A 24,632-nucleotide genomic window follows, 5' to 3' on the forward strand; every position below is an offset into this window, starting at 1 on the left:
GTCTTTCTCCCCACTCCACTGCGTCCTTCTCACTGTATGGTAAAGCAAAAACAGCCCTTAGGCTGTTCTTTTCTTCCAGACAGCCAGACTGTGATTTCTGAATCCTATTGACTTTTTCTTTTCTTTCTTTTTTTTTTTTTTGAGAATCTCTATCTAGGGAACAGTGTTGCCTTAAGCCACACTTAAGAGTTAAACCTCTTGATTTCCATTTGATTGCTTTCTCCTTCAGTGTGATCATGTGGACATATAAGGATGGACCAAGGAGGGACAAGAGTGGATTGAGGTTTTCAAAAGATGTCCATTTCATTCTGGGTGTTTATGGCAAGAGAGATGGGTGGCCTGCTTGCCAGTACTGTTAGTAATCACTCATGTGACTTCTTTTAGGGACTAACTGGTTTAAATTCCCCAGACCTTCAGAAATGTCACTTTCCATTGAGGAAATTTTCCCTCTCATCGTTAAACACACACACACACAAATACACACCCCACATGTCTTCCTTCCTCAGTATTAATCACCTTCTCCTATAATTGGTACTTAAAATGTCAAAGGAGAAGAAATTAATTAACAGGAGTATCCTGTACAGCAAGGCATGCTGCAAAGCTCTGGGACTGATTATAAAAAGCACTTCCTTAAATATTTTGAGCACTTTTGGGATTCAGAAACCTCCCTTCTAATTGAAGGATCTTTAACTACACCCCAAGTCCTGGCTGGTGGCCAGGGGTGCAGAGCCACAGGAGGCCGCGTGTGGAAATTCTTTCTCCACCTCAGGGAGACCTCCCTCCATACTAGGATAGGTGGCAACGGAGGTTCAGAAACAGCAGCGGCCGCAGGCAGAATCTGAGAGGAAAAGGTTTAACATTACTGAGTTACTGCTGTGTCAGGAACTTTACATACGATTTTTCACAACCATCCTGTAAGACAGGCAATCCGATTATCTCCATTTTACAGATGGGGAAATTGAGGCTCAGAGTGGTTGTGAGTTCCCCAAATCAAGCGGCTACTAACTGGAAGCGCAAAGGATTCAAACTTAGGTCTCGAAACAAAGCTTTGCTTTTTCATGGAATCTTGAAAGCGACTTCCCACTCCAGCTACAAACTCTCAACCTTTAGGAGTTTTGACAGCTAAGCCAAAGACAAGACCCATACCTGGGACGTGGAGCCGGGAGATGCCCAGCGCCCCGCCCGGCTCCAGTGTCAGCCAATGGTGCTGCAGCCTCCGCAGCCTTTCGTCCAATCAGTCAGAGGTCCCCGCCCCCATCCCCCTCTCTTCTCTTCCCCGCCCCTCCACTTTCCCTTTGGCTCGACCGAGCTTGACGGAGCGGAAAGTCCCTTCAGTCCGCTCCGGGCCGGCAGCCATTGGAGGAAGGTCTATCATAGGGCGGCCCAATCAGGGCGTGCGCAGGAATGCAGTTCGGGCTGCGATTGGTTGGAGCCGCTGTTGCCCCTCCGCCCCCGCTCACTCTCTCCCTCCCTGGGCGGTTCAGAGGCGGGGCAAGTGGGGGCGGGCCCAGGTAGCAGGTTTGGCTGCGCGGGGGCTCTCGCGTCTGAGGTAAATACTAGGGCGGTGGGTGTGGGACGGCAGGGCCAGCCGGGGAAGCGGGCTAGAGAGACTGGGGAGGGGGCGACGCCCCGCCCCGCGAGGTGAGTGAGTGAGCGAATGAGCGAGCGGCCGAGCGGGCGAGCGACGGGTGACCCGGCCCCTCGGGCGTCTCTCGCCGGCCTCTGGGCCCCTCGAGCTGCCACCGCGGCCGTCGGGCCCTGGTCGCCGACCCGTTACCTGCCCCGGCCCTTAGCCGGCCAGGCCCGCGGGGTGCTGAGCCAGCTGACGTCAGCCTGGGCTTCCCCACCCCCGGGGCTTCCCCACCTCCCCAGGCCTTCCTGAAAGGGCTCTGAGTCGTGGGAGCGTGGTCACCGCCGCCGGGACCTCTCGAGAAGCGAGGACTTCGTGTGGGAGCAACGCAGGAATCTGTCTCTCCTTTTGAGCCCCTCATTTACAGATCGGGAAACTGAGGCATCCGACGGCCCGGGTTGGCATCGAGAGCGCGGGGTTGTAATCTTACCATCGGTGCCTTGGGGGTGTATCGGTCGATCGGTTTTGGAGTGTTTGTGGCTCCCGTCCAGGAAGAGCAGTAGGGGTTCTGGCCTCGTTAATGGCGTGTTATGCTTTTTCTTTCAGTTTCCCCCTTTCCAGGGTGAGAATGCTTTTACACAGCAACCTGGAGTTCTTTAGTTGAAAGGTGCGCTCTGTTGAAGCAAGGTATTCATTCTTTTCCTCCTCCTCCCCAGCCGCCCACCGCCCCACCCCCCTTTATTGTCATTTAAAAGATCTCTGGGAAATCGTGAAGTCCTGACGGAAGATGGTGTTCCTGGGTTTGGTTCTCAGCCGGGTCAGCTGCCCACTTATTCATGTACTTGGCATCTTTTCTATTCCGCCCCGTGGCATTTGCATGTTTTAGGATGATTGTCGTCTTCCAGCCACCAAGCCTTTCAGTCTCTCAGCCCCCATCACGCCTGCCCCCATCCTCTCCCCATGCTCCCTGGAAAGTTACATGGTTAGCTTAACTAAGGAGCATTGCCTGCCTTGCTTTTGATTTAGAGCTAATAGGGATCTTAATAAGATTGTCCCTTTTGCAGTCATTGGCTCCTGGAGAAAAATCCAGGCCTTGAGAGAGGGTGTTCATTCAAGCGTTGGTTTTCTGCACACCCCCTCACGCCCCGAGGAGACTGAATGGTTTAAGAATTTAGCTTGCTAGTTCCCTACTGGGTAGTGGGTGGATTTGAACTAGCACAATATTAGGTGAAAATGATTTGCTGGAAATTTTTGTGGAAATTCATATACTGTGAATGTTGATAATACCCAGAACATTCTCCAATGTTCGGCTACAAAATTCTACAGTACTCTTTGGAAGAAGCCTTTCTTTGGAGGGTAACTTTTGTGAAGAGCTGGTAAGATCAGGGCGCTTGTTATATAAAACAGCAGACATGCTGCAGGAATGATTTCTTGTGATCTGGACTGCTTGAGCTGTGATTTTGTTTAAGGAAGTCTACATAAGAAGACAAGAGTAATTATTCTATTCATCAAACTTTCAGTGTTTTGTTCCTTGTTTTCACTAGGTGATCTTAAATTTGTCAGGGTATTTGGTTTTATAGAATTGTACAACCACACGTAGACATCCAGATATGATGTGAGGATCTAGGAACCCAATTTCAAATGAACCTCAAAACAAGTTCTCCTATTTGTGAAATTGTCCTTATTTATTTCCACTTAAGTGTATAACAATGAAGTGGCATAAAGACTGACCATTCATTCGTTGAGTCAGAGAATTAGAATTATTATTTATCTAGGAGATTAGGTAAAAACTGTTAAATACTCAACTCCTGAGTCTTCTTTTAAAAGAAGCTTTTAATCACTTAAATGATTAGGATGAGGAAATAGAAAATTTGACTTTCACTATTATCACCTGAGTTAACCAATCATTCATTCATTTCTCCTGTACTGAATGTCTAACATACTGTCAGGCCCTTGTTTGGGCAGTGGAAATATAAAGATGAAGGATTTAGGGAATTCACAGTTTCATAGTGCAGTGGCCAGGTTTAACTCTGGTAAGACCAGAGTGTTCCTGGTTCTTTTGACATGAATATGTAGATGTGGGAGCCAGACTTTGTTTTAAACCTCATAAATCCCACTTGTTTTAGGGACTGGATATGTGTGTTCCTGGGTCACAAGTTATTATGAGGAAAACTGACTCTTTTCTGGCCTGGTCGCTTTTCTGGAATCTCTGCTGTTTAGGAATGTACAAGCTTGTTCTTTCAGTGAGAAATATTCTCTTTTAAAATGATAATTATTCTAGTTATCTAGAAGAATTTGGAAAAAGTCCTGTATATCTTCTTTTTTGGAGGGTATTCACACTAACCTCCATACTTCTTTGCCATTTATAATTATGGGCAGCTTTTGGTATTATAATTTTTATTCTGATGTATATAGCCCCTTGTTTTTAAAACAAGACCAGGTATCTCAGGAGATGCAGAATGTTATTGAATTGTATGTTTTTGTTTTCTTTAGTGGAGTTCTTTGAACAGTAACCTGATAACTTGAGACTCAAAATGATATTGTTTCTTCTAGATAAATTAGCTGTTGTCAGTTTTATGTAGTTAATGTTGTTCATCTGTGCTGTATATTATCTTTTAGAACTAATTTGGAACTTTAGTATTTTCATGTAAAACATATTTCTTGATCATCTTCTTTTCATCGCCTTTGATAGGAAACTGATATTTGTGCCTTTCCACCATCATCTTGGTTTAATGACTTTATTGTAATATAATTAAATTCTCCTCTACTCAGGATCCTGGCCCATCAACAAGCTTAGGTAACCACATATATTTTCAAATCTGTGTGACCTGAACCTCTTCTGAAATGTCAAAAGAAAGTCCTATTCAGCATGGCTTCAGGGTTAAAAATACTACTGTATTACAACTCTTTGAGAATGTTCATGCAGCACTTATAGTATTACTCAGTTTTCCAGCCTGAAATAAGTACAATGGTATTAAGATGAATTGTTTCAAAGTAAAGTACAGTATATTGTTAGAGGTAATTTTTAAACAGTTAGGCCTGAAAAGTAATAAGAGAACAAAAATGAGGGCAGCCGACATATCTTACATCTTCTGTATTTTTCAGTTTCGACCGCTGTGCTGAGTGCATAAAAATACTAAGCTAACAAACCTTGATTGATAAAGAACTCACTGACAGTGTGATTTAAATCTTATGTGGTCTTGAGTCAGTTTTTACTGCTTGGGGTTCTTAAGACTTAAGTGTTGTGCTTGTCCCAGTGAAAGAAGAATGTTGGCATCATATTCATTTCTTCAGTGGGAGAACAGTCTTTTATTAGCATATTCTGCTGTAATGCCAGTATCATGCTCCTGCTCAGTTGTGTCTGACTCTTTGTGATATCCCATAGACCGCAGTCTGCCAGACTCCTCTGTCCATGGGATTTCCCAGGAAAGAATTCTGGAGTGGGTTGCCATTTCCTTCTTCAGTAATGCCAGTTTACTGAGATATTAATGATCATTAAATTTGTCTTATATATCTCTAGTAGAGCCATGAAATTTCCTGTTTAACTTTATCAGTTAAAATCAGGAGAATCAGTTTTTAATATGATAGTTCCAAACCTATTCTTTTTTCATGTATTCTTTAAAAGAGGAAAAACCACATTTTTGGGTAATGTGGTTATACAAAATGTGGTTTTTATTTTTGGATAATGCTTTTTAAATATTTTGCAACTTTCATTTTGGCTGGTCTGGTTGTCTAACATGACAACTATTAATGAGTTTGTTCACTCTTACTTATGCTAATATAAGTCAGAAAAAAGTTACTGCTCCTTGTGTAGTTCACTTTAAAATATGGTTCATAATAACTGTTGTTAAATTGCCCACAACCTTCTTATAAACCAAAGTAGTTGGTTTAACTGTGTACTGGCTCTGAAATGATTTGTAAAACTTTTGTAATCAAATTGATTTGAAATAGGGTGTCCTAATGCCTTCCACATAGTAGTTTATTTTTGTCTTGGAATATTCCAGTAGCACTGGTAGTTTTTGTTTTAAATTGTGACATGGATTATGAAGCTGGAGAATCAATCCAGCAAAACTTGTTGGCATATACTAATTATTAAGATTCAAAGAATTTTTTAATTTTAATATTTGAAGGCATAATTTGTTGGAACTAAAAAAAATTCTTTTCAAAACAGAATTGCCATACTTTAAAAATAATTTTGACCAAAAATATTTAAAAACATTTGAAAAAGAACAATGCAACTTCACTTTTTTAGGAGTTGCTTTTTGACCATCTCATCCTACCTGGAGCAACAGAAATAATGCCTGTGAAATAAAGCCTATGCGCTTTACTCCTAAAGACCTGTTCAGAATTTATGTATTCCTCTTTTTGTTATTGTTTATCTTTTTAACACACAACCATATTTCATTACCTGGCTTCTCAGAACTGATTAGAAATAGTAAGCTGGAAAGCTGTAAAAGAAGTCAAGTGCATGTTGCAGGAAACCACAGAAAATGGCTGATGGCAAGGGAAAATGGTAGAGTGTAAATCTAGAGAAGGAAGATGCAAGAACTCAGAAAAACCATAATATAAAACCTCTTAAAAGACAAACATCTTTTCATAGTGACAGCCACATACAGTGATTTAAATATATGTCAGTAACTCAGTGCTCAAGATAAAATTGAGACTATTTCCTTGTTGAAAAATGCTGACATTTAAGAAGAATTTTAGTCTGCAATGACGAAGACTGTATTTGGAAACTTTTAAGGAATAGAGCCAAATTAAGGTTTGGGTCACTGTTTGGGTAGCTCACCGCAGGAGTTTTGTTTATATGGTGCCAAGATAAGGGTTTCCACAGGTGTCTTATATAAGTAGCAAATGTAAATTGATCCTGTTTCTGCTGAAGTAGTGCCCTCAAGTGGAATTAAGACAAACACGTTATAGAAAAAGAGAAAATCACTTTACGATACCTGCCTTCACTAAATGTTGTGCATATACTTCAGTGATGTTGATTTGAAGAACAGCAAAGCCCTTTACCCTGGCTAGGGCAGTCTTCATGCCTCATTCTAGCTTGTAGAGGGCCTTTTTGTTAATAAAAACTTTACATTATAGGAAAACCTCATTAACTACCGATGTGTTGTAAAAGAAATACTATTCTGTGTGTAGATTTGCCAGGTTTTGATTTAATCATTAAGTTAAATGGCTAAACTTAAAATTTGGTTCTTTAGTTTTAGGAATATTTATTTTTTAACTCTAAGAATAAAATAGATGAATATGATATTGCTGTCACCTGCTGCTCTTATCCTGAATAATGGAAATGAATATCACCTCCTCACAGGAGGATGGAATAAATACTGTATTTAGAAACCAAATAGCCACATGCATGTGACAGAGAATACCTAAGGACCATCATTCTCAGTAAGATAATGAATTAACATAACGAATTAAAGTCTTTACTTGAATTGATGAAATTGTATAGTTTTAAACCTGTGATTCAAGTAGGGTTGAGAAGGCTATTTTAATTGTGAAAGATGAGTATCCTTGTAAAAATTTCAAATGAAAATTTGAAAGTGAGAAAAAACAATCTTTTCTTCCTTGTCTACATAGTTAGACTTGTGATATAAAAACATTTTATGCTTGATACTATACTGCAGTTATATTTCTTCCTTATGTAGTAGTCCAAGTTTTGATGGCTACAGAATTGGTTTTTTAAGACATTGTTCATATAAGCAGATTTATAATATCTGATCTTTATGATTGAGAGAGATTAAATGATAGCTATGATTAATATGATTAACATTTGCTTATTAAGGACAAAATGTGTAAGATAAGAAAATGAAGCTGAGTTAGATAGAATGTTCCATTATCAAAATATGGCACACAGATAAATGAATTGTGGTTGAAGTTTTAGAATGTGATTTGATGATATTTTTATTGATAAAAATGTTCAACATAATTGTGATGGGTAACTTTTTACTTAAACTACTTGTATAGAAATAATAGCCTTTTTGATTTGTGTGTTTTGTCCAAATACAGCAGCTTATTCATTTAAGTTAGGCAGAGGCTATTAATTTTACTTTTTAAAGTTTAAAAATGTCAGAATATTTATATAAGATTATATTTTACTAGAATCTGAGTTCATAAATTTCAGTGCCTTGGAAACAAATATTATTGTCTTGTCTTTGGAGATAATTTACAATTGAATCTCCTTTATTAAATATGCAAGATTACAGTAGATACAAGTAATATAGTATGTCTTTTAACCTCTCAAGATATTTTTGAAAGTATATCATTCTGTGTATGTGTGTGTGTTTTTAGTAGCTGAATGAAGAATTTAAAAAGTCTTTGACCTTAATTTTAGCTCATGTAGAGTGAAGTGTAAAGTTTCTCTTTGCTTGTCCTCCAGGCATTTTGATTTGCTGTCTTTTTACAGCATGGACACCAAATTGCTAAAAACATGCTTTGGGACTGCCAATGAATTTGTCTTTTGTGGTTTTACTACACACTTAGTAATTCCCTTTTTTTTGAGTTAATATTTTGGAGTTAATATCACAATGAGTTCGGGCTTATGGAGCCAAGAAAAAGTTACTTCACCCTACTGGGAAGAGCGGATTTTTTATTTGCTTCTTCAAGAATGCAGTGTTACAGACAAACAAACACAAAAACTCCTTAAAGTACCAAAGGGAAGTATAGGACAGTATATCCAAGACCGTTCTGTGGGGCTCTCGAGGATTCCTTCTGCCAAAGGCAAGAAAAATCAGATTGGATTAAAAATTCTAGAGCAACCACATGCAGTTCTGTTTGTTGATGAAAAGGATGTTGTAGAAATAAATGAGAAATTCACAGAGTTACTTTTGGCAATTACCAATTGTGAAGAGAGGTTCAGCTTGTTTAAAAACAGAAACAGACTAAGTAAAGGCCTCCAAATAGATGTGGGCTGCCCTGTGAAAGTCCAGCTGAGATCTGGGGAAGAAAAATTTCCTGGAGTTGTGCGCTTCAGAGGACCTTTATTAGCAGAGAGGACAGTATCGGGAATATTCTTTGGAGTAGAATTACTGGTAAGTTTGATAAGTCATCTTAGTGGGCTGTGTATTTATGTGTGTCTGTGTCTGTGTGCACATACATTTTTCTTTTTCCTTTTTTGGGTACAAAATAAGTTTTCCCAGAATTCTATATTTTTTAATGTTCGTAATCCTGAGGATTTACTTTCTAATGGTAGAGTAATATGATACAAAGATGATGCTTTGAAAACTTTGAAAAGCTACGTATAGTAGGAAATATGCAAATAGATCATGTAGTTATTGAAGACTTTCATATCTTTGAATGTTAAAAATGAACTCTTAGCAATTGTAAACAAATTACTTAAAATTGTTAATTATCCTGTGACATTATCTGTAGGTTTCTTAGCTTTTCTTAAAGTATACTATTAAGTAACAAAATTTGGATATATAAGTTGTAGCAATTGCAACTGGCTTATATTTGTCCCTGATAATATATGTGAAAATCATGTTGACATTTGTTTGCACTGAAAAGAAAACCAAGAACTCAGTGATAATGTTTCCAAAATTAATATTCTCAAGAATTTAAGTGTTAGTTACATTTTGACATTCTTGCAAATACAATTTCATGCCTTGTTTGCTTTTTAAGTTTTTTAAGCAGAGATTGTAAAACAATTGGAGAATTGAATCCCAGCTATGCCATTTACTAGCTGAGTTACCGGGTTATTTAACCAAACTGCTCTCTAAATCTGCATCCTCATCTGTGAAATAGTGATATTAATACACAACTTGCAGTGTTTTTGTGATATATTGATTCAGGATTTAACATGGTGACTGGCACATAGTATGTGCTCAATAAATGGAGATAACACTACTGTTAAAGTAAGTTTTTCTTTTTATGACAAAATTTTTGTTAAAACCACAATGTAAAATCCAGCCCAAGCCCAAGCTCTCTCACAGTAGAGTTATTATTTAAAATTATCATGTAATTTTATTTCAGCATCCGATACAGTTTCTTCCTTATTTTTTGAACGCCCTATATTCAATGGCAACTGCTAATAATTATATTTCTTATATGTGTTGCTTAGAATTTGTTCAGTGATTTCTCTGAAGTCCACAGAGTGCATCTTTTTTCTTAGGGATCATCTTTCTCTATCAGTCACTCATTTTTTTTTTTCTCTCTCTCATTTAAAAACTAGGAAGAAGGTCGTGGCCAAGGTTTCACTGATGGGGTATATCAAGGGAAGCAGCTTTTTCAGTGTGATGAAGATTGTGGAGTATTTGTTGCGTTGGACAAGCTAGAACTCATAGAAGATGATGACACTGGATTGGAAAGTGATTATGCAGGTCCAGTGGATACAATGCAAGTTGAACTACCCCCCCTGGAAATAAACTCCAGAGTTTCTTTGAAGCTTGGAGAAACTATAGAATCTGGAACAGTTATATTCTGTGATGTTTTGCCAGGCAAAGAAAGCTTAGGATATTTTGTTGGTGTGGACATGGTAAGAAATTTTGAATTATATTGTCTTTGTTGTATACATCTGTTAGTTTTATAACCAATTTAGGTACAGCTTAAACACTTTGAATACTTGAAATAGACTAATTTGTAGTAATTTTAAGAGCGTGTTCTCATTTATCTTTAGTAAAGGAATGTTGATATGGGATAGGAGTCTAGTTGTAGAATTATAGTTACTCATTTTTCCAGTCTGAATAAATGGAAATAATGTTTTCAGTCTTTAAATTTGCTGTGTAATAAACAGAAAAAAACCCCACCAGAATATATTGCATTATGTCTTAGTTTTCTTTATTTTGAAAAGGTTTTTTTTTTTTTTTTGTAATCTGTGTTTCTCTTTTTATAATATTTTGCTGAATTTTACTGACCTGATTTTAATGATTTAGTATAAAAGTCACTTATGGAAAATGCCTGAATAGAGGAAAGGCACATTGCTTTAGAGGAAAACACAATTCAGTGCCTTCATAGGGTGTATTTCACTCAAAAAAGTTTTTTGTTTTAATTGTAAAATTTATGAAACATAAAATTTACCAATTAGCCATTTTAGAGTGACATTAAGTACATTCACATTGTTGTGCACCCGTCACTGCTGTTCATCTCCAGAACATTTCTTCCACCCAAAATGAAACTCTGTACTTACTAAACAATAACACCCTATTACTCACTCCTCTCAGCCAGTGTTCTTCTGACAACTAGAATTCTTTCTGTCTTTGTGTATTTGCTTATTCTCTTTGCCTCATATAAGTGGAATCATACAGTATTTGTCTTTTCATTTGTGTCACTCATTGTTAATGTTACCTTACAGTCATAATTGTTAATAATGAATACATCTCAATGTGGCAAATTGGACAGTACATGTGGGATTAAGAGAAGGAGAAGAAAAAGGCTTGAGAACATTTTTTATCATAGATTGAAAATATGGACAAAAATTTGTTAGGTATAATGAAGAAAATTCATGCGGAATTATTAAACACCAGCAAGAATTGGGAGAGGTTGTGAGTAATAGACTTTTGTACTCATGGTGCTTTTAGTGATTATTTTTGTCTATTCAGTTATACTTTGGGTAGGATATGAATGCTCTAGTGTAAATTTCTCTTACACTTTGCTTGGAAATCCAAGGAAATTCTATCTGATACCCATTAGTTAAACAAACCTCACTCTGTCGTTTAGATAAACACTTACTGAACATTTACTATGTGAAAAGTTAGAGCCAGAGTTAAATACATAGGTCCCTCGGAATAGCTAGAAATATAACACATTTTAAACCATTAATCTTTAAATATTCAGAACTTGTTTAGAAAAGAGAGTGTGGGCTGAGCAGGGGGAAGGTTGGAGAAAGAGGGCCATAGGTCATTGGAGTTAGTTTCCTTTTGCTTTAGGTCATTTAGGCCTCAAACTTGGCAAAAGCCATTTAGGCCTTTCTCTCCTTAGATGGCAGTGTAGGTAGCATCTTGTTTACTTGGGGCATCTGCTGAGCCGTTGCACCATCAGCTTCTCCCCCTGCCTCTGTCTGTCTTCCAGTTGACTTGTGCAAACATTCGTTCCAAACCCCCCTAGTGCAGTCCTTGAAAGGAAAGTTCTGGCTAACGCAATAGTGTTCATCTCCTTCTATTTCCAGTGCTATTTAGAATGCTGTCCACATTGGTGCTCAGGGAAGTTGTCTGACTGGCCTGTCTTCCTAATCTAGCTCCATGAACAGCACTGGACAAGTTGGTGCTACACTGGAATATAAAGTAATTAATATAAAGATCTCCATTTGGAAGGGAATTCTTGCAAACTTATAAAATGACAAAGAACAATTGAAAAAATAGACTTTGTGTCTATAGAAAAAATTCCTATCTATATAGGAAATCAAATTGAACATTTATATAAGTGCGCAGGGAATGTGAAGGAGTGATTAGAGCAAGCTAGGGTTAATTAGGGGCAGCTTTCTGGGTGAAACGGTGTATGATTACTGCGTCTACCAGTGTAGATGTATGTCATATAGACTATTTATTGTCTAGTCAAGTATGATGAACACTTTTGATCCTTTGCTCACCAGGTGGGTTTCTGTGGCTTGATTATTCTTGGATCTCATTTTTTAGAGGATCCTCTTGTGGAAAATATGCTTTCATATTTGTTTTACTGAGGAGGATTTTAAAGTTTATTCTGTTGATTTCTAGGATAATCCTATTGGCAACTGGGATGGAAGATTTGATGGAGTGCAGCTTTGTAGTTTTGCAAGTGTTGAAAGTACAATTCTCTTGCATATCAATGACATCATCCCAGGTATGTTTTCTTTGTGTTTTATATATTGTTAAGGCAGAGCTTCTAAGACATATTCAGTTATGAGGATATAAATATAAGCTTCAAGATGCATTTTTGGAACTTGACCTTTATATTATGGAATTGTTATTACATAGGATATCTTTCCTTACCCCCAGATAAAAATACTTAAATATTTTCATTTCTGAAAGTATGTCAATATGGGGTACCTTTTATTTGTTATCATTCACTTTTTCATTGCTTGTCTATTTTAACCCTTTCTGATAATTGCAAGAGTCAGAAAATATAATAAACTGCTACCTGTTTGAGTGAGAGCCTGGTTTCAACTAGAAGCCTTTTAGTAGAAGTTGGTCATTTAAGTATAATCTGATATATTGTGGAGAGGATTCTTGCTGGATACCTCATGAGATCTCTTCCAGTTTCAAGGTGGTATAATTGATCTGACTTCGTGACTCTGTAATCAGAAACAGATCACTCAGCTTTTACATCTTAAAAATAATCTTCAGTTCAATTCAGTTCAGTCGCTCATTTGTGTCCAGCTCTTTGCAGCCCCATGAACCGCAGCATGCCAGGCCTCCCTGTCCATCACCAACTCCTGGAGTTCACTCAAACTCATCGAGTCGGTGATGCCATCCAGCCATCTCATTCTCTGTTGTCCCCTTCTCCTCCTGTCCCCAATCTCTCCCAGCATCAGAGTCTTTTCCAGTGAGTCAACTCTTCACATGAGGTGGCCAAGTACTGGAGTTTCAGCTTTAGCATCATTCCTTCCAAAGAAATCCCAGGGCTGATCTCCTTCAAAATGGACTGGTTGGATCTCCTTGCAGTCCAAGGGACTCTCAAGAGTCTTCTTCAACACCACAGTTCAAAAGCATCAATTCTTCGGCGCTCAGCTTTCTTCATAGTCCAGACATGACCACTTTCTTTCACATACATACATGACACTGGAAAAACCATAGCCTTGACTAGACAGACCTTAGTCGGCAAAGTAATGTCTCTGTTTTTGAATGTGCTATCTAGGTTGGTCATAACTTTTCTTCCAAGGAGTAAGTGTCTTTTAATTTCATGGCTGCAGTCACCATCTGCAGTGATTTTGGAGCCCCCCAAAATAAAGTTACCTCAAAGAAGTAGCACCTAATGGCTGATGTCAACTAATTAGTAAATTCTTATAGTTAGCAGCATCAGCATCACCTTCTCCCTGCTCTTAGTGGAATTCTAGTTAGAAGCTAGTCTACTAGTAGTATGTTAATCATGAAACATACAGAGGCAATCAAAGTTGGCGATTCTCATTGAACATTATGCAGCTATGAATTGTCAGAAAGCCTGCATTCAATAGCCACGAATTATGAATTTCTTAGATGACTTCTACATTCTTGACAGAGTTATTAAGGTAGGTCTTCAGTTTAGTTCAGTCGCTCAGTCGTGTCCAACTCTTGGCGACTCCTGGAGTCCACCCAAACTCATGTCCATTGTGTTGGTGATTTCATCCAACCATCTCATCCTCTGTTGTCCCCTTCTCCTCCTGCCCTCAGTCTTTCCCAGCATCAGGGTCTTTTCCAGTGAGTCAGCTCTCTGCATCAGGTGGCCAAAGTATTGGAGTTTCAGCTTCAACATCAGTCCCTCCAATGAACACCCAGGACTGATCTCCTTTAGGATGTTCTGGTTGGATCTCCTTGCAGTCCAAAGGACTCTCAAGAGTCATCTTCAGTGTCACAGTTCAGAAGCATCAATTCTTTGGCGCTCAGCTTTCTTTATAGTCCAACTCACATCCATACATGACTACTGGAAAAACCATAACCTTGACTAGATGGACCTTTGTTGGCAAAGTAATGTCTCTGCTTTCTAATATGCTGTCTAGGTTGGTTATAACTTTTCCTTCCAAGGAGTAAGCGTCTTTTAATTTCATGGCTGCAGTCACCATCTGCAGTGATTTTGGAGCCCAGAAAAATAAAGTCAGCCACTGTTTCCATTGTTTCCCCATCTATTTGCCATGAAGTGATGGGACCAGATGCCATGATCTTAGTTTTCTGAATGTCGAGCTTTAAGCCAACTTTTTCACTCTCCTCTTTTACCTTCATTGAGAGGCTCTTTAGTTCCTCTTCTCTTTCTGCCATGAGGGTGGTGTCATTTGCATATCTGAGGTTATTGATATTTCTCCCGGCAATCTTGATTCCAGCTTGTGCTTCCCCCAGCCAGCCCTAAGGTAGGTCTTAATTATCCCCATTTTGCTGATGAAAAAAAAACTGGGGCTTAGATAGGGATAAGATTTGCTAGGATCAACTAAGATCCTACTTGATTTTGGTAGAGCCAGAATTCAAATCTAGGCTTGTCTGATTATAAAGCTCTGCCCTTTTCAGTACCTCCTCACCCCAAGTCCTGTGTGTTTACTTGGGATATGAAGACCTGTATAGAAGAACATACTTGTCAGCTTCACATGTATACTTGCGAATATTGTTTCTATGGAGATGTATTTTGTCTCTGAGTCTTTAAAAGCTGACTTTTGCTATATCAAGAATCAGAACTGAACAAAATGGTTTGGGTTTTTTTTGCTATCAGTGTTATTGATGATTTTGACATAGGACACTTTTGAGTACCCCACAGGTCATTTCAGGCCCTCAGTTTCTTTTTTTGTAAAAATGAAAGGGTTAATTAATACTAGATGATTCTTGAGATTCCTTCTAGCCTGTATTCTTTGCCGTTCCTAATTCCTTGTTGACTGGGCAAGTAATAAATGCTTGTATTGCTGAGTTAGAAAATGCTTTCTACGTTAGCTTTTAGCCTTGCAGCAAGAATACCTTAATTAGTTGGAGAAATGAGATTCAAATGATAAATTTGTTTCAATTTTGCTTTGTAAAAGTCTGACATACTTTATTTTCCTTGATTTCTTTAAAATCAGGTTTTAATTTCTTACATATTGGGTTCTTAGCTATTTGTTTGCTTCCCTTTGGAAATGAATGCTTTATATTCAAGGGGGAGCATACATGTGCTTGATATTTTATCTAGTGATATTTAATTTACCTTTTCATGCCTGCTTGTGGAAAAACATAGTTTGTGATATTATAAATTGAAATACCTTTTGATGTTACAATAAATGTTTATTGTCTAAAAAGCAGTTTTCCAAAGGCTTGTTCCTTCATCAAATGTTATTAAACCCTTACTTAGGGTTTTTTTTTGGGGGGGGGAGTGTTGAGGATATAGTAGGAAACAAAACAGATAAAAGTTCAGAAATGGAGCTTTTATTCTAGAGAGTGAAGACAGATAATGAATGAGATATATGGTCCATTAGGAGCTTTCCAGGTGGCTCAATGGTAAAGAGTCCACCTGCAAATGCAGGAAATGCTGGAGACGTGGATTCGATGGCTGGGTCAGGAAGATCCCCTGGAGAAGGAAATGGCAACCCACTCAAGTATCCTTGCCTGGGAAATCCCATGGACAGAGGAGCCTGGTGGGCTACGGTCGATGGGGTCACAAAGTTTTGGACATGACTTAGCGACTAAATAACTGCAGTGGTCAATTAGATGCTGATTGAGTGGAGAATGGTAAGCAATGTAAGGGGAAAGGATCTGCTAGGATGTGAAGGGTGGGATTTTGTTTTTACTTTATGTAGAGTAGTCCCTTGGACGTGGGGTATCTCTTTATGGCTGCTCCAGCAAAGGGCAGCCGCTGCTCCTTACCTTGGACGTGGGATATCTCCTCATGGCCTTCGTTCCTGACCTTGGACCAAAGAAAAGCAAGGAGAGATAAGAAAGCCTTCCTCAGTGATCAGTGCAAAGAAATAGAGGAAAATAATAGAATGAGAAAGACTGGAGATCTCTTCAGGAAAATTAGAGATACCAGAGGAACATTTCATGCAAAGATGGGTTTGATAAAGGACAGAAATGGTATGGACCTAGCAGAAGCAGAAGATATTAAGAAGAGGTGGCAAAAATACACAGAAGAACTGTACGAAAAAGATATTCATGATTCAGATAATCACAATGGTGTGATCACTCACCTAGAGCCAGACATCCTGGAATGTGAAGTCAAGTGGGCTTTAGGAAGCATCACTACAAACAAAGCTAGTGGAGGTGATAGAATTCCAGTTGAGCTATTTCAAATCCTAAAAGATGATGCTGTGAAAGTGCCACACTCAACATGCCAGCAAATTTGGAAAACTCAGCAGTAGCCACAGGACTGGAAAAAGTCAGTTTTCATTCAAATCTCAAAGAAAGGCAATGCCAAAGAATGCTCAAACTATCACACAATTGCACTCATCTCACAGACTAGTAAAGTAATGCTCAAAATTCTCCACGCCAGGCTTCAGCAATACATGAACTGTGAACTTCCAGATGTTTGAGCTGGTTTTAGAAAAGGCAGAGGAACCAGAGAACAAATTGCCAACATCCATTGGATCATTGAAAAAGCAAGAGAGTTCCAGAAAAACTATGCCAAAGCTTTTGACTGTGTGGATCACAATAAACTGTGGAAAATTCTGAAAGAGATGGGAATACCAGACCACCTCACCTGCCTCTTGAGAAATCTTTATGCAGGTCAGGAAGCAACAGTTAGAACTGGACATGGAACAACAGACTGGTTACAAATAGGAAAAGGAGTACATCAAGGCTGTATATTATCACCCTGTTTATTTAACTTATATGCAGAGTACATCATGAGAAATGCTGGACTGGATGAAGCACAAGCTGGAATCAAGATTGCCGGGAGAAATATCAATAACCTCAGATATGCAGATGACACCACCCTTATGGCAGAAAGTGAAGAGGAACTAAAGAGCCTCTTGATGAAAGTGAAAGAAGAGAGTAAAAAAGCTGGCTTAAAGATCAACATTCAGAAAACTAAGATCATGGCATCTGGTCCCATCACTTCATGGCAAATAGATGGGGAAACAATGGAAACAGTGGCTGACTTTATTTTTCTGGGCTCCAAAATCACTGCAGATGGTGACTGCAGCCATGAAATTAAAAGACGCTTACTCCTTGGAAGGAAAGTTATGACCAACCTAGACAGCACATTAAGAAGCAGAGATGTTACTTTGCCAACAAAGGTCCATCTAGTCAAGGCTATGGTTTTTCCAGTAGTCATGTATGGATGTGAGAGTTGGACTGTAAAGAAAGCTGAGCAGCAAAGAATTGATGCTTCTGAACTGTGGTGTTGGAGAAGACTCTTGAGAGTCCCTTGGACTGCAAGAGATCCAACCAGAACATCCTAAAGGAGATCAGTCCTGGGTGTTCATTGGAGGGACTGATGTTGAAGCTGAAACTCCAATACTTTGGCCACCTGATGCAGAGAGCTGACTCATTGGAAAAGACCCTGATGCTGGGAGGGATTGGGAGCAGGAGGAGAAGGGGACAACAGAGGATGAGATGGTTGGATGGCATCACTGACACAATGGACGTGAGTTTGGGTAAAGTCTGGGACTTGGTGATGGACAGAGAGGCCTGGTGTGTTTTAGTCCATGAGTCGCAGAGTCGGACACAAGTGAGAAACTGAACTGAACGGAACTGAGGGAAGTCCCAGTGAGCTTCTCTAATATGTTGACATTTGAGCTCTTCACATGAAGGTGATTTGAGGGCTTGGCCAGCTTGAGGAATAGCAAGGGGTTCATTGTAGCTTGAGTGAGGGACAGTGATAGGAGAGGTAGTGAACTAGACCATGCAGGGCCAAATGGGCTGGTGTATGGATTCTTGGCTTTACTCTAGGGAGCTGGGGAGCTAACGTGGATTTTGCACAAAGGACAACTTATGTAACTTCCATTTGAAAATGATGGCCCTGGCTGCAATTTAGAAGGCAGAGACAAGGAAATCAGGAGGGGGACTGTTGCAGTTATCCATATGAGAGACAGAAGATGGTGGCTTGGATTGGATTGGTGTGTAATAGCTTGTTTAGTTTAGCCTGTTTTAAAACTTACAATAAATAAAATCATAGTGGTTGTATTCTCTAATGATTGCAGTATTTACTTAAAGTATATTTTGAGATTCTTTGTGGTGAATAATGGTATTAGTAGGCTGTTTATCTTATTGCTTCATAGTATATTTCATTGTGTGAATACTTCATGATTTAATAACTCATTCTAATGGCAATGGTTGTTCAGGTTTTGAGTATTTCCATATCCTCGTCAACACTTGGTACCCATTAAAATTTTTGCCAATCTGATACCTTTGAGAAATGGTATCTCAGGGTGGTTTTAATCGTAGTTCCCTCATCACAAGTAGGGTTGAATAATTTTCATATGTTTATGGAAAATTTATGTCCTCTAATAAATACCTGGTTATGTCTTTCCTCAGTTTTTTGTTGATTTGTCTATTTATTGATTTGTGAATTCTTTATTTTAAAATTTTAATAAAATATTTTTCAGCTTTTTATTATGCAATTTCAAACATAGAAAAGTTGGAAGAATTTTATACTGAACATCCCTATTCCTACCACCTAGTTTCTATAATTAACATTTTTGTATAATACTTGCTTTATCATATTTATCCATCCCTCTATCCATGCACATCTCCATCTTTTTTTTGGTAATGCATTGCAAAATAAGTTACAGACCTCAGTACACTTCATCCTAAATACTTCAGTATGCGTATAATTAACTAGAGATAAGTATTTAAGGTTTTCTTCCTTTTGAGATGAAAGACCATATGGTAATAAAATATACGTTGTATTGTTGGAATTTTGACCAATGCAAAAACCCTTGAGTTTAGTAACTATCATGTTACTAAAATAGTTTTTAATAAGAAATGTATTTGCATATCTCAAATCAAAATAATGAACAGTATAGTAGGATGTCTTGTTTCCATTCTATCTCCTCTGCTCTAGTTGCCCCCTCACTCCACTCCTTGCCACCCACCAGTGGGTGAGTTATTAGTTTCTTGAGTTAGTTAGTTATTAGTTTCTTGTATATCTTTTTAGAGTTTCTTCATACGGTGTAAGTACATATTCTTTCTTCCCTTTTTAGGCATGAAGGATAATATTTATTCTGCACGTGCTTTATTCTCTTTACTTTTTATCTTGGAAGTCTTTGTATATCTGAGGTTCTCATTATTTATAGTACATATTTTCCATTGGTATTGTGGTTCCCTAATTTATTGATTCTTATTAATAGATATTTGTATTGTTTCTAAATTTTTACTATGCACAATGCTGCACTAACCTCATACATATATATTTTCTACATGTGCTAGCTTACCTGTAGGATAAATTCCCAGAAGTGGGTTTGTTTGGTGAAAAGCTGCATGCATTTGTTTTGTTCTCAGTTCAGTTCAGTCACTCAGTCGTATCCGACTCTTTGCGACCCCGTGAATCACAGCACGCCGGGCCTCCCTGTCCATCACCAACTCCCGGAGTTCACTCAGACATACATCCATCGAGTCAGTGATGCCATCCAGCCATCTCATCCTCTGTCGTCCCCTTCTCCTCCTGCTCCCAATCCCTCCCAGCTTCAGAGTCTTTTCCAGTGAGTCAACTCTTCACATGAGGTGGCTAAAGTACTGGAGTTTCAGCTTTAGCATCATTCCTTCCAAAGAAATCCCAGGGCTGATCTCCTTCAGAATGGACTGGTTGGATCTCCTTGCAGTCCAAGGGACTCTCAAGAGTCTTCTCCAACACCACAGTTCAAAAGCATCAATTCTTCAGCGCTCAGTCTATTTTGTTCTAGATACTGCTAAATTGCTTTTGGTAGTCGATGTAACAATTTGTATTTCTGCCAGCAGAGTGTAAGGCTGATTTATTTTTTATTTTGCTTTTTATTTATTTATTTTTTACTGAATAGTTGATTTACAGTGTTGTGTTTCTGGAGTACAGCAAATGATTCAGTTTTGCATGTGTTTGTGTGTGTGTGTGTATGTAGACACTCATATTCTTTTCATTATGTATTATTATAGGATAATAAACATAGTTCCCTGTGCTCTACAGTAGGACCTCGTTGTTTATCTGTTTTATGTAGTAGTATGTCCCAAACTCCTAATTTATCCCTTTCTCACGACCTTTCCCCTTTGGGAACCATAAGTTTGTTTTGTATGTCTGTGGGTCTGTTTCTGTTTTGCAAGTAAATTCATTTGTGTCATATTTTAGATTCTGTGTTTCAGTGATACCATATCATAGGTGTCTTTTTCTTTCTGATTTGTTAGGTTGATACAAAAGTAATTGAGGTTTCATACTGTGAATTTCAAGTCATTATAACTAGCCTCAAACACATCTCTATTAGTCAAAGTAGGAACCTTTACAATAAACACATTTTTGCCAACAAGAAGTAAGTTTTTTTATTCCTGTAGCATAAAAATCTGAGCTTCAGGATTTGAGGAACTCTTGGAAAGCATTTTCTATCTCTTGCTGGTTGTGGAAGCATTCTGTCTGCAAAAAAAAGTTGTCGAGATGATTGAAAAAGTGGTAGTCAGTTGGCGAGAAGTGAATATGGCAGATGAGGCAAAACTTTGTAGCCTAGTTGGTTCAACTTTTGAAGCATTGGTTGTGTGACATGCGGTCAGGTGTTGTCGTGAAGAACTGGGCCCTTTCTGTTGACCAGTGCTGGCTGCAGACATTGTATTTTTTGGTGCATCTCATAGATTTGCTGAGCATACTTCTCAGATATAATGGTTTTGCTGGGATTCAGAAAGCTGTAGTGGATCAGACCCATAGCAGACCACCAAACATTGACCTTGACTTTTTTTTGGGTGCAATTTGGCTTTGCAAAGTGCTTTGAGGCTTTTTCTTGGTCTAACCACGGAGCTGTACTTTCTATTCTGTCTGTTAATGCTTCAGCACCACATTGTTTTAATGATTCTTTATATTTTCATTACTCTTTTTAGTTTTCTAGATTGTCTCCTAAAAGTTTAATAATTTTTCTTTTCACATTTCAGTTGATAAAATAGCTAGATATGATCTTGTGTAGGATATGAAGTTTGTATTCCTAATTTTCTCTACCATGCTTGCTGAGTATAAATGAAGTTTGTCATGTATATATGTGGATCTTTCTGTGTCATAGCTTTAGAAGAAATCTAATAGCTGTAAGAGTACATTTCTCTTTTTGTTTCTTTTCTTAATGAGTGTCTTCATTTTTTTAGTCCTTGAGTCTTCAGTGTAAATTTAACAATCAGCTTCTCAAATATTATAAGAGAGTTCTGTTGGGATTTTGATTGGAGTTGCACTTAAACTGTGGAACAATTTGAGGAAAATTGACATTTCTGTTATATTGAAACTTGATACATGAACATTGTATAGCCTTTCATTTATTTAATCTTTCTGGTAAAAATTTTCTCCATTTCTTGCATGTATGCTGATACATTATCAAGTAAAACATTTTCTAATAGTTTTTTGCTGATACGTAGAAATTAGTTATAAAAACGGTTGTATTGAGATATAATTCACTAGTTTAAACCATACAACTCAGCATATTTTAGTGTATTTACAGATGTGTGCAGTTATCATAGCAATCAATAAGGGAACATTTTCATCAGCTTACAAAGAAACCTTGTACATTTTAGCTATAATTCCCTTATCTCTCCATCCTCCCCTGTCCTAAGCAACTGCCAGTCTGCTTTCTGTCTTGTATGTTTGCCTATTGTAGACATTTCATATAACAGAATAACTTAAGATGTGCTCTTATGTTAACATAAGATGTGACTTTGTTCACTTAGCATAATATTTTCAGGGTTCATCCATGTTATAGTATATATCATTCTTCTTAATGATTAAGTATTAAGTATTAAGTATTTCATTCTTCTTAATGCCTGAGTAATATTCCATTGTATTAATATATCACAGTTTATCCATTTATCTGTCAGTGGACATTTGGGTTCCCTCCATGTTTTGGCTATAATGTATTGGTATAATGTTGCCACATACATTCCTGTACAGGTTTTTGTGTGGATGTATGCTTTTATTTCTCCTAGGTATATATCTAGGAATGGAATTGCTGGGTCGTGCGTAGCTCATGTTTAATCATGTATGTACATGCCAGACTGTTTTCCAAAGTGGCAACACCATTATACAATTTACAGTGTTGTATGAAGATTCTGCATGATGGCTTCCCTGGTGGCTCAGTCATTAAAGAATTTGCCTGCAGTGTGGGAGACCTGGGTTTGATCCCTGTGTTGGGAAGATCCCCTTGTGGAGGGCATGCAGCCCTCTCCAGTATTCTTGCCTGGAGAATCGCCATGGACAGAGGAGCCTGGTGGGCTGCAGTCCATGGGGTCACAAAGAATCGGACACAATTGAACGACTAAGCACAGCACACAGGAGGATTCTGATTTCTTCATGTCTTTGTTATTATTTGACCTTTTGATTCTAGCCATCCCATTGGTTGTGAAGTAGTATCTCAGATGATTTTTGTTTGCAGAGTTTTGTTATAAACAATCTTATCAAGATCTTTTTTTCACAATTTATCTGTAAATTAATTTTTTAGTAGTAAGTCATCTGCAAATACTGTTTTACCTCTTCCTTTTAATCCTTATATCTTTCATTTTTAAAATGTGGTTTGTTATTCTAGTATCCCTATCAATACAGTATTGAATGGCATCTTCACCTTGCTCTTGATCTTAAAGTGAATGCTTCCAGCATTTCACTATGAAGTATGATGCTTATCACAGGATTTTATTGTTGTTACTGTCATTTATCAGGTTATAGAAGTTACCCATGATTCCCCAAGAGTTTTATGATGAGGGGATACTGAATTTTATCAAACTTCTTTCTTTATCTATTGAGATAGTCCTATGTTTCTTTTCTTTTAATCAGCTAATTTCCAGTTTGCTAATTTTTATATGCTTTAAAATATTTAAAATATTTGCATTGCATGTTTAAAACTTTTTTTACATAGTGCCATGGAATAGGCCTGTGCCAAGAAGGACCTGTTCCTTGGAAAGTGTTGGGGTAAAATTTAAAAAAAATTAAAAATGCGCATTTAAATTAAAATAATTTTTTGTTTGATAAAATACATATAACATAAAATTACCATCTTAACCATTTTTACCTGTACAGTTCAGTGGTATTAAATGCATTCATAATTTTGTGTAACAGTTATCACCATCTGTCTCCTTAACCTTTTTCATCTTGTAAAACTCTATGCCCATTAAACAATAGACCCCCATCTCTCCCTTACCCTTAGCCTCTGGCAGCTGCTTTTCTTCTTTCTGTCTCTATGATTTGGACTTCTCTTAAGTACCCCTCATTTAAGTGGAATCATACAGAATTTGTCTTTTAATGATTGGTCACTCCACCCTCCCACTCTGTGGTAACTACCGCTCTACTCTCTGTTTTCCTTAGTTTGTCCTTTTCAGATTCCATATATAAATGAAATCCTCTTCAAAAAGTTAAAAATAGAATTACCATACAATCCAGCAAGCCCACTTCTAGAGGTATAGCTGAAGGAAATGAAACAGAATCTCAAAACAATAATTACACTTCTGTATTCATTACAACATTATTCACAGTAGACAAGATTTGGAAACAACCTAAATGTTCATCAGCAGATAAATGGATGAAGAAGATGTTGTGAAATATTACTTGGTCAGAAGAAGGAAGGAAATCCTGCTGTTTAGGACAATGCGAATGGACTGTTGAGGGCATTATGCTAAGTGAATTAAGTCAGAGAAAAAAGTCTTAATGGAGGATTCTCACTAGCATTTACTCAAAAAGCCATGTTTTGCCAGACCCCCCAGCCGCTGCCACTTCCAAGTGGCCACTGTGGCAACTGCCACAGCACGTGGGCAGAACCCCTCTCCCTCTCCTTGGCAGGAGGGAGTGTACCCAGCCTGCACTGGGGCCAAGCGCGGCTCCTTGGGGGCTTCCCTGGTGGCTCACATGGTAAATATTCTGCCAGCAATGCAGGAGACCTGGGTTCAATTCCTGGGTTGAGAAGATCCTCTGGAGAAGAGAATGGCAACCCACTCCAGTATTCTTGCCTAAAGAATTCCATGGACAGAGGAGCCTGGTGGGCTACACAGTACATGGTGTCACAAAGAGCTGGACATGACTGAGCGACTGATACTTTCACTTTCAATCCTTTCTAGATATATTAATTTTCCATTTTAGTAGTTAAAAAATTATTTTTTCTTTGACTTTTCGTGGATTTATTCAATTTTTTAAACCATTAATTCATATGCTTAGCTTATTAATTTTTAGTATAAAGCATCTAAGGCGATAGATTCCATAAAATTTGATATGTAGTTATCTTGTTACCATTAAAATTGAAGTATTTTGTAATTTCCTTCATGATTTTTTAATGTAATTCATGAACTCTTTTAAAATGTACTGTAAAAATTTTCAAATGTCTTGCTTTTTATTTTCATTGTTATTCATTTGCAATTTGATTGCATATGGTAAGAGA

The 24,632-nt window shown here is 38.0% G+C and overlaps 1 protein-coding gene across 15 annotated transcripts in view; it reads left to right on the forward strand.

The window, feature by feature from the left end:
• Positions 1-1,493: 1,493 nt before the first annotated feature.
• The window catches only part of CYLD (CYLD lysine 63 deubiquitinase), a 66,896-nt gene continuing 43,757 nt past the window's right edge, over positions 1,494-24,632 (forward strand). Inside the window, exons 1-6 of one of the 15 annotated variants that reach the window (XM_042231609.1) lie at positions 1,494-1,641; positions 2,177-2,257; positions 4,263-4,367; positions 7,953-8,604; positions 9,744-10,046; positions 12,220-12,325. In XM_042231609.1, the coding sequence (XP_042087543.1) occupies positions 8,101-8,604; positions 9,744-10,046; positions 12,220-12,325 (913 nt within the window). In that variant the 5' untranslated portion in view covers positions 1,494-1,641; positions 2,177-2,257; positions 4,263-4,367; positions 7,953-8,100. The other 14 variants (XM_042231608.1, XM_042231607.2, XM_042231613.1 and 11 more) reach the window with 14 other exon arrangements.

This window comes from Ovis aries, chromosome 14, assembly GCF_016772045.2.
Source record: "Ovis aries strain OAR_USU_Benz2616 breed Rambouillet chromosome 14, ARS-UI_Ramb_v3.0, whole genome shotgun sequence".
In the NCBI taxonomy this organism is placed as follows: Eukaryota; Metazoa; Chordata; class Mammalia; order Artiodactyla; family Bovidae; genus Ovis; species Ovis aries.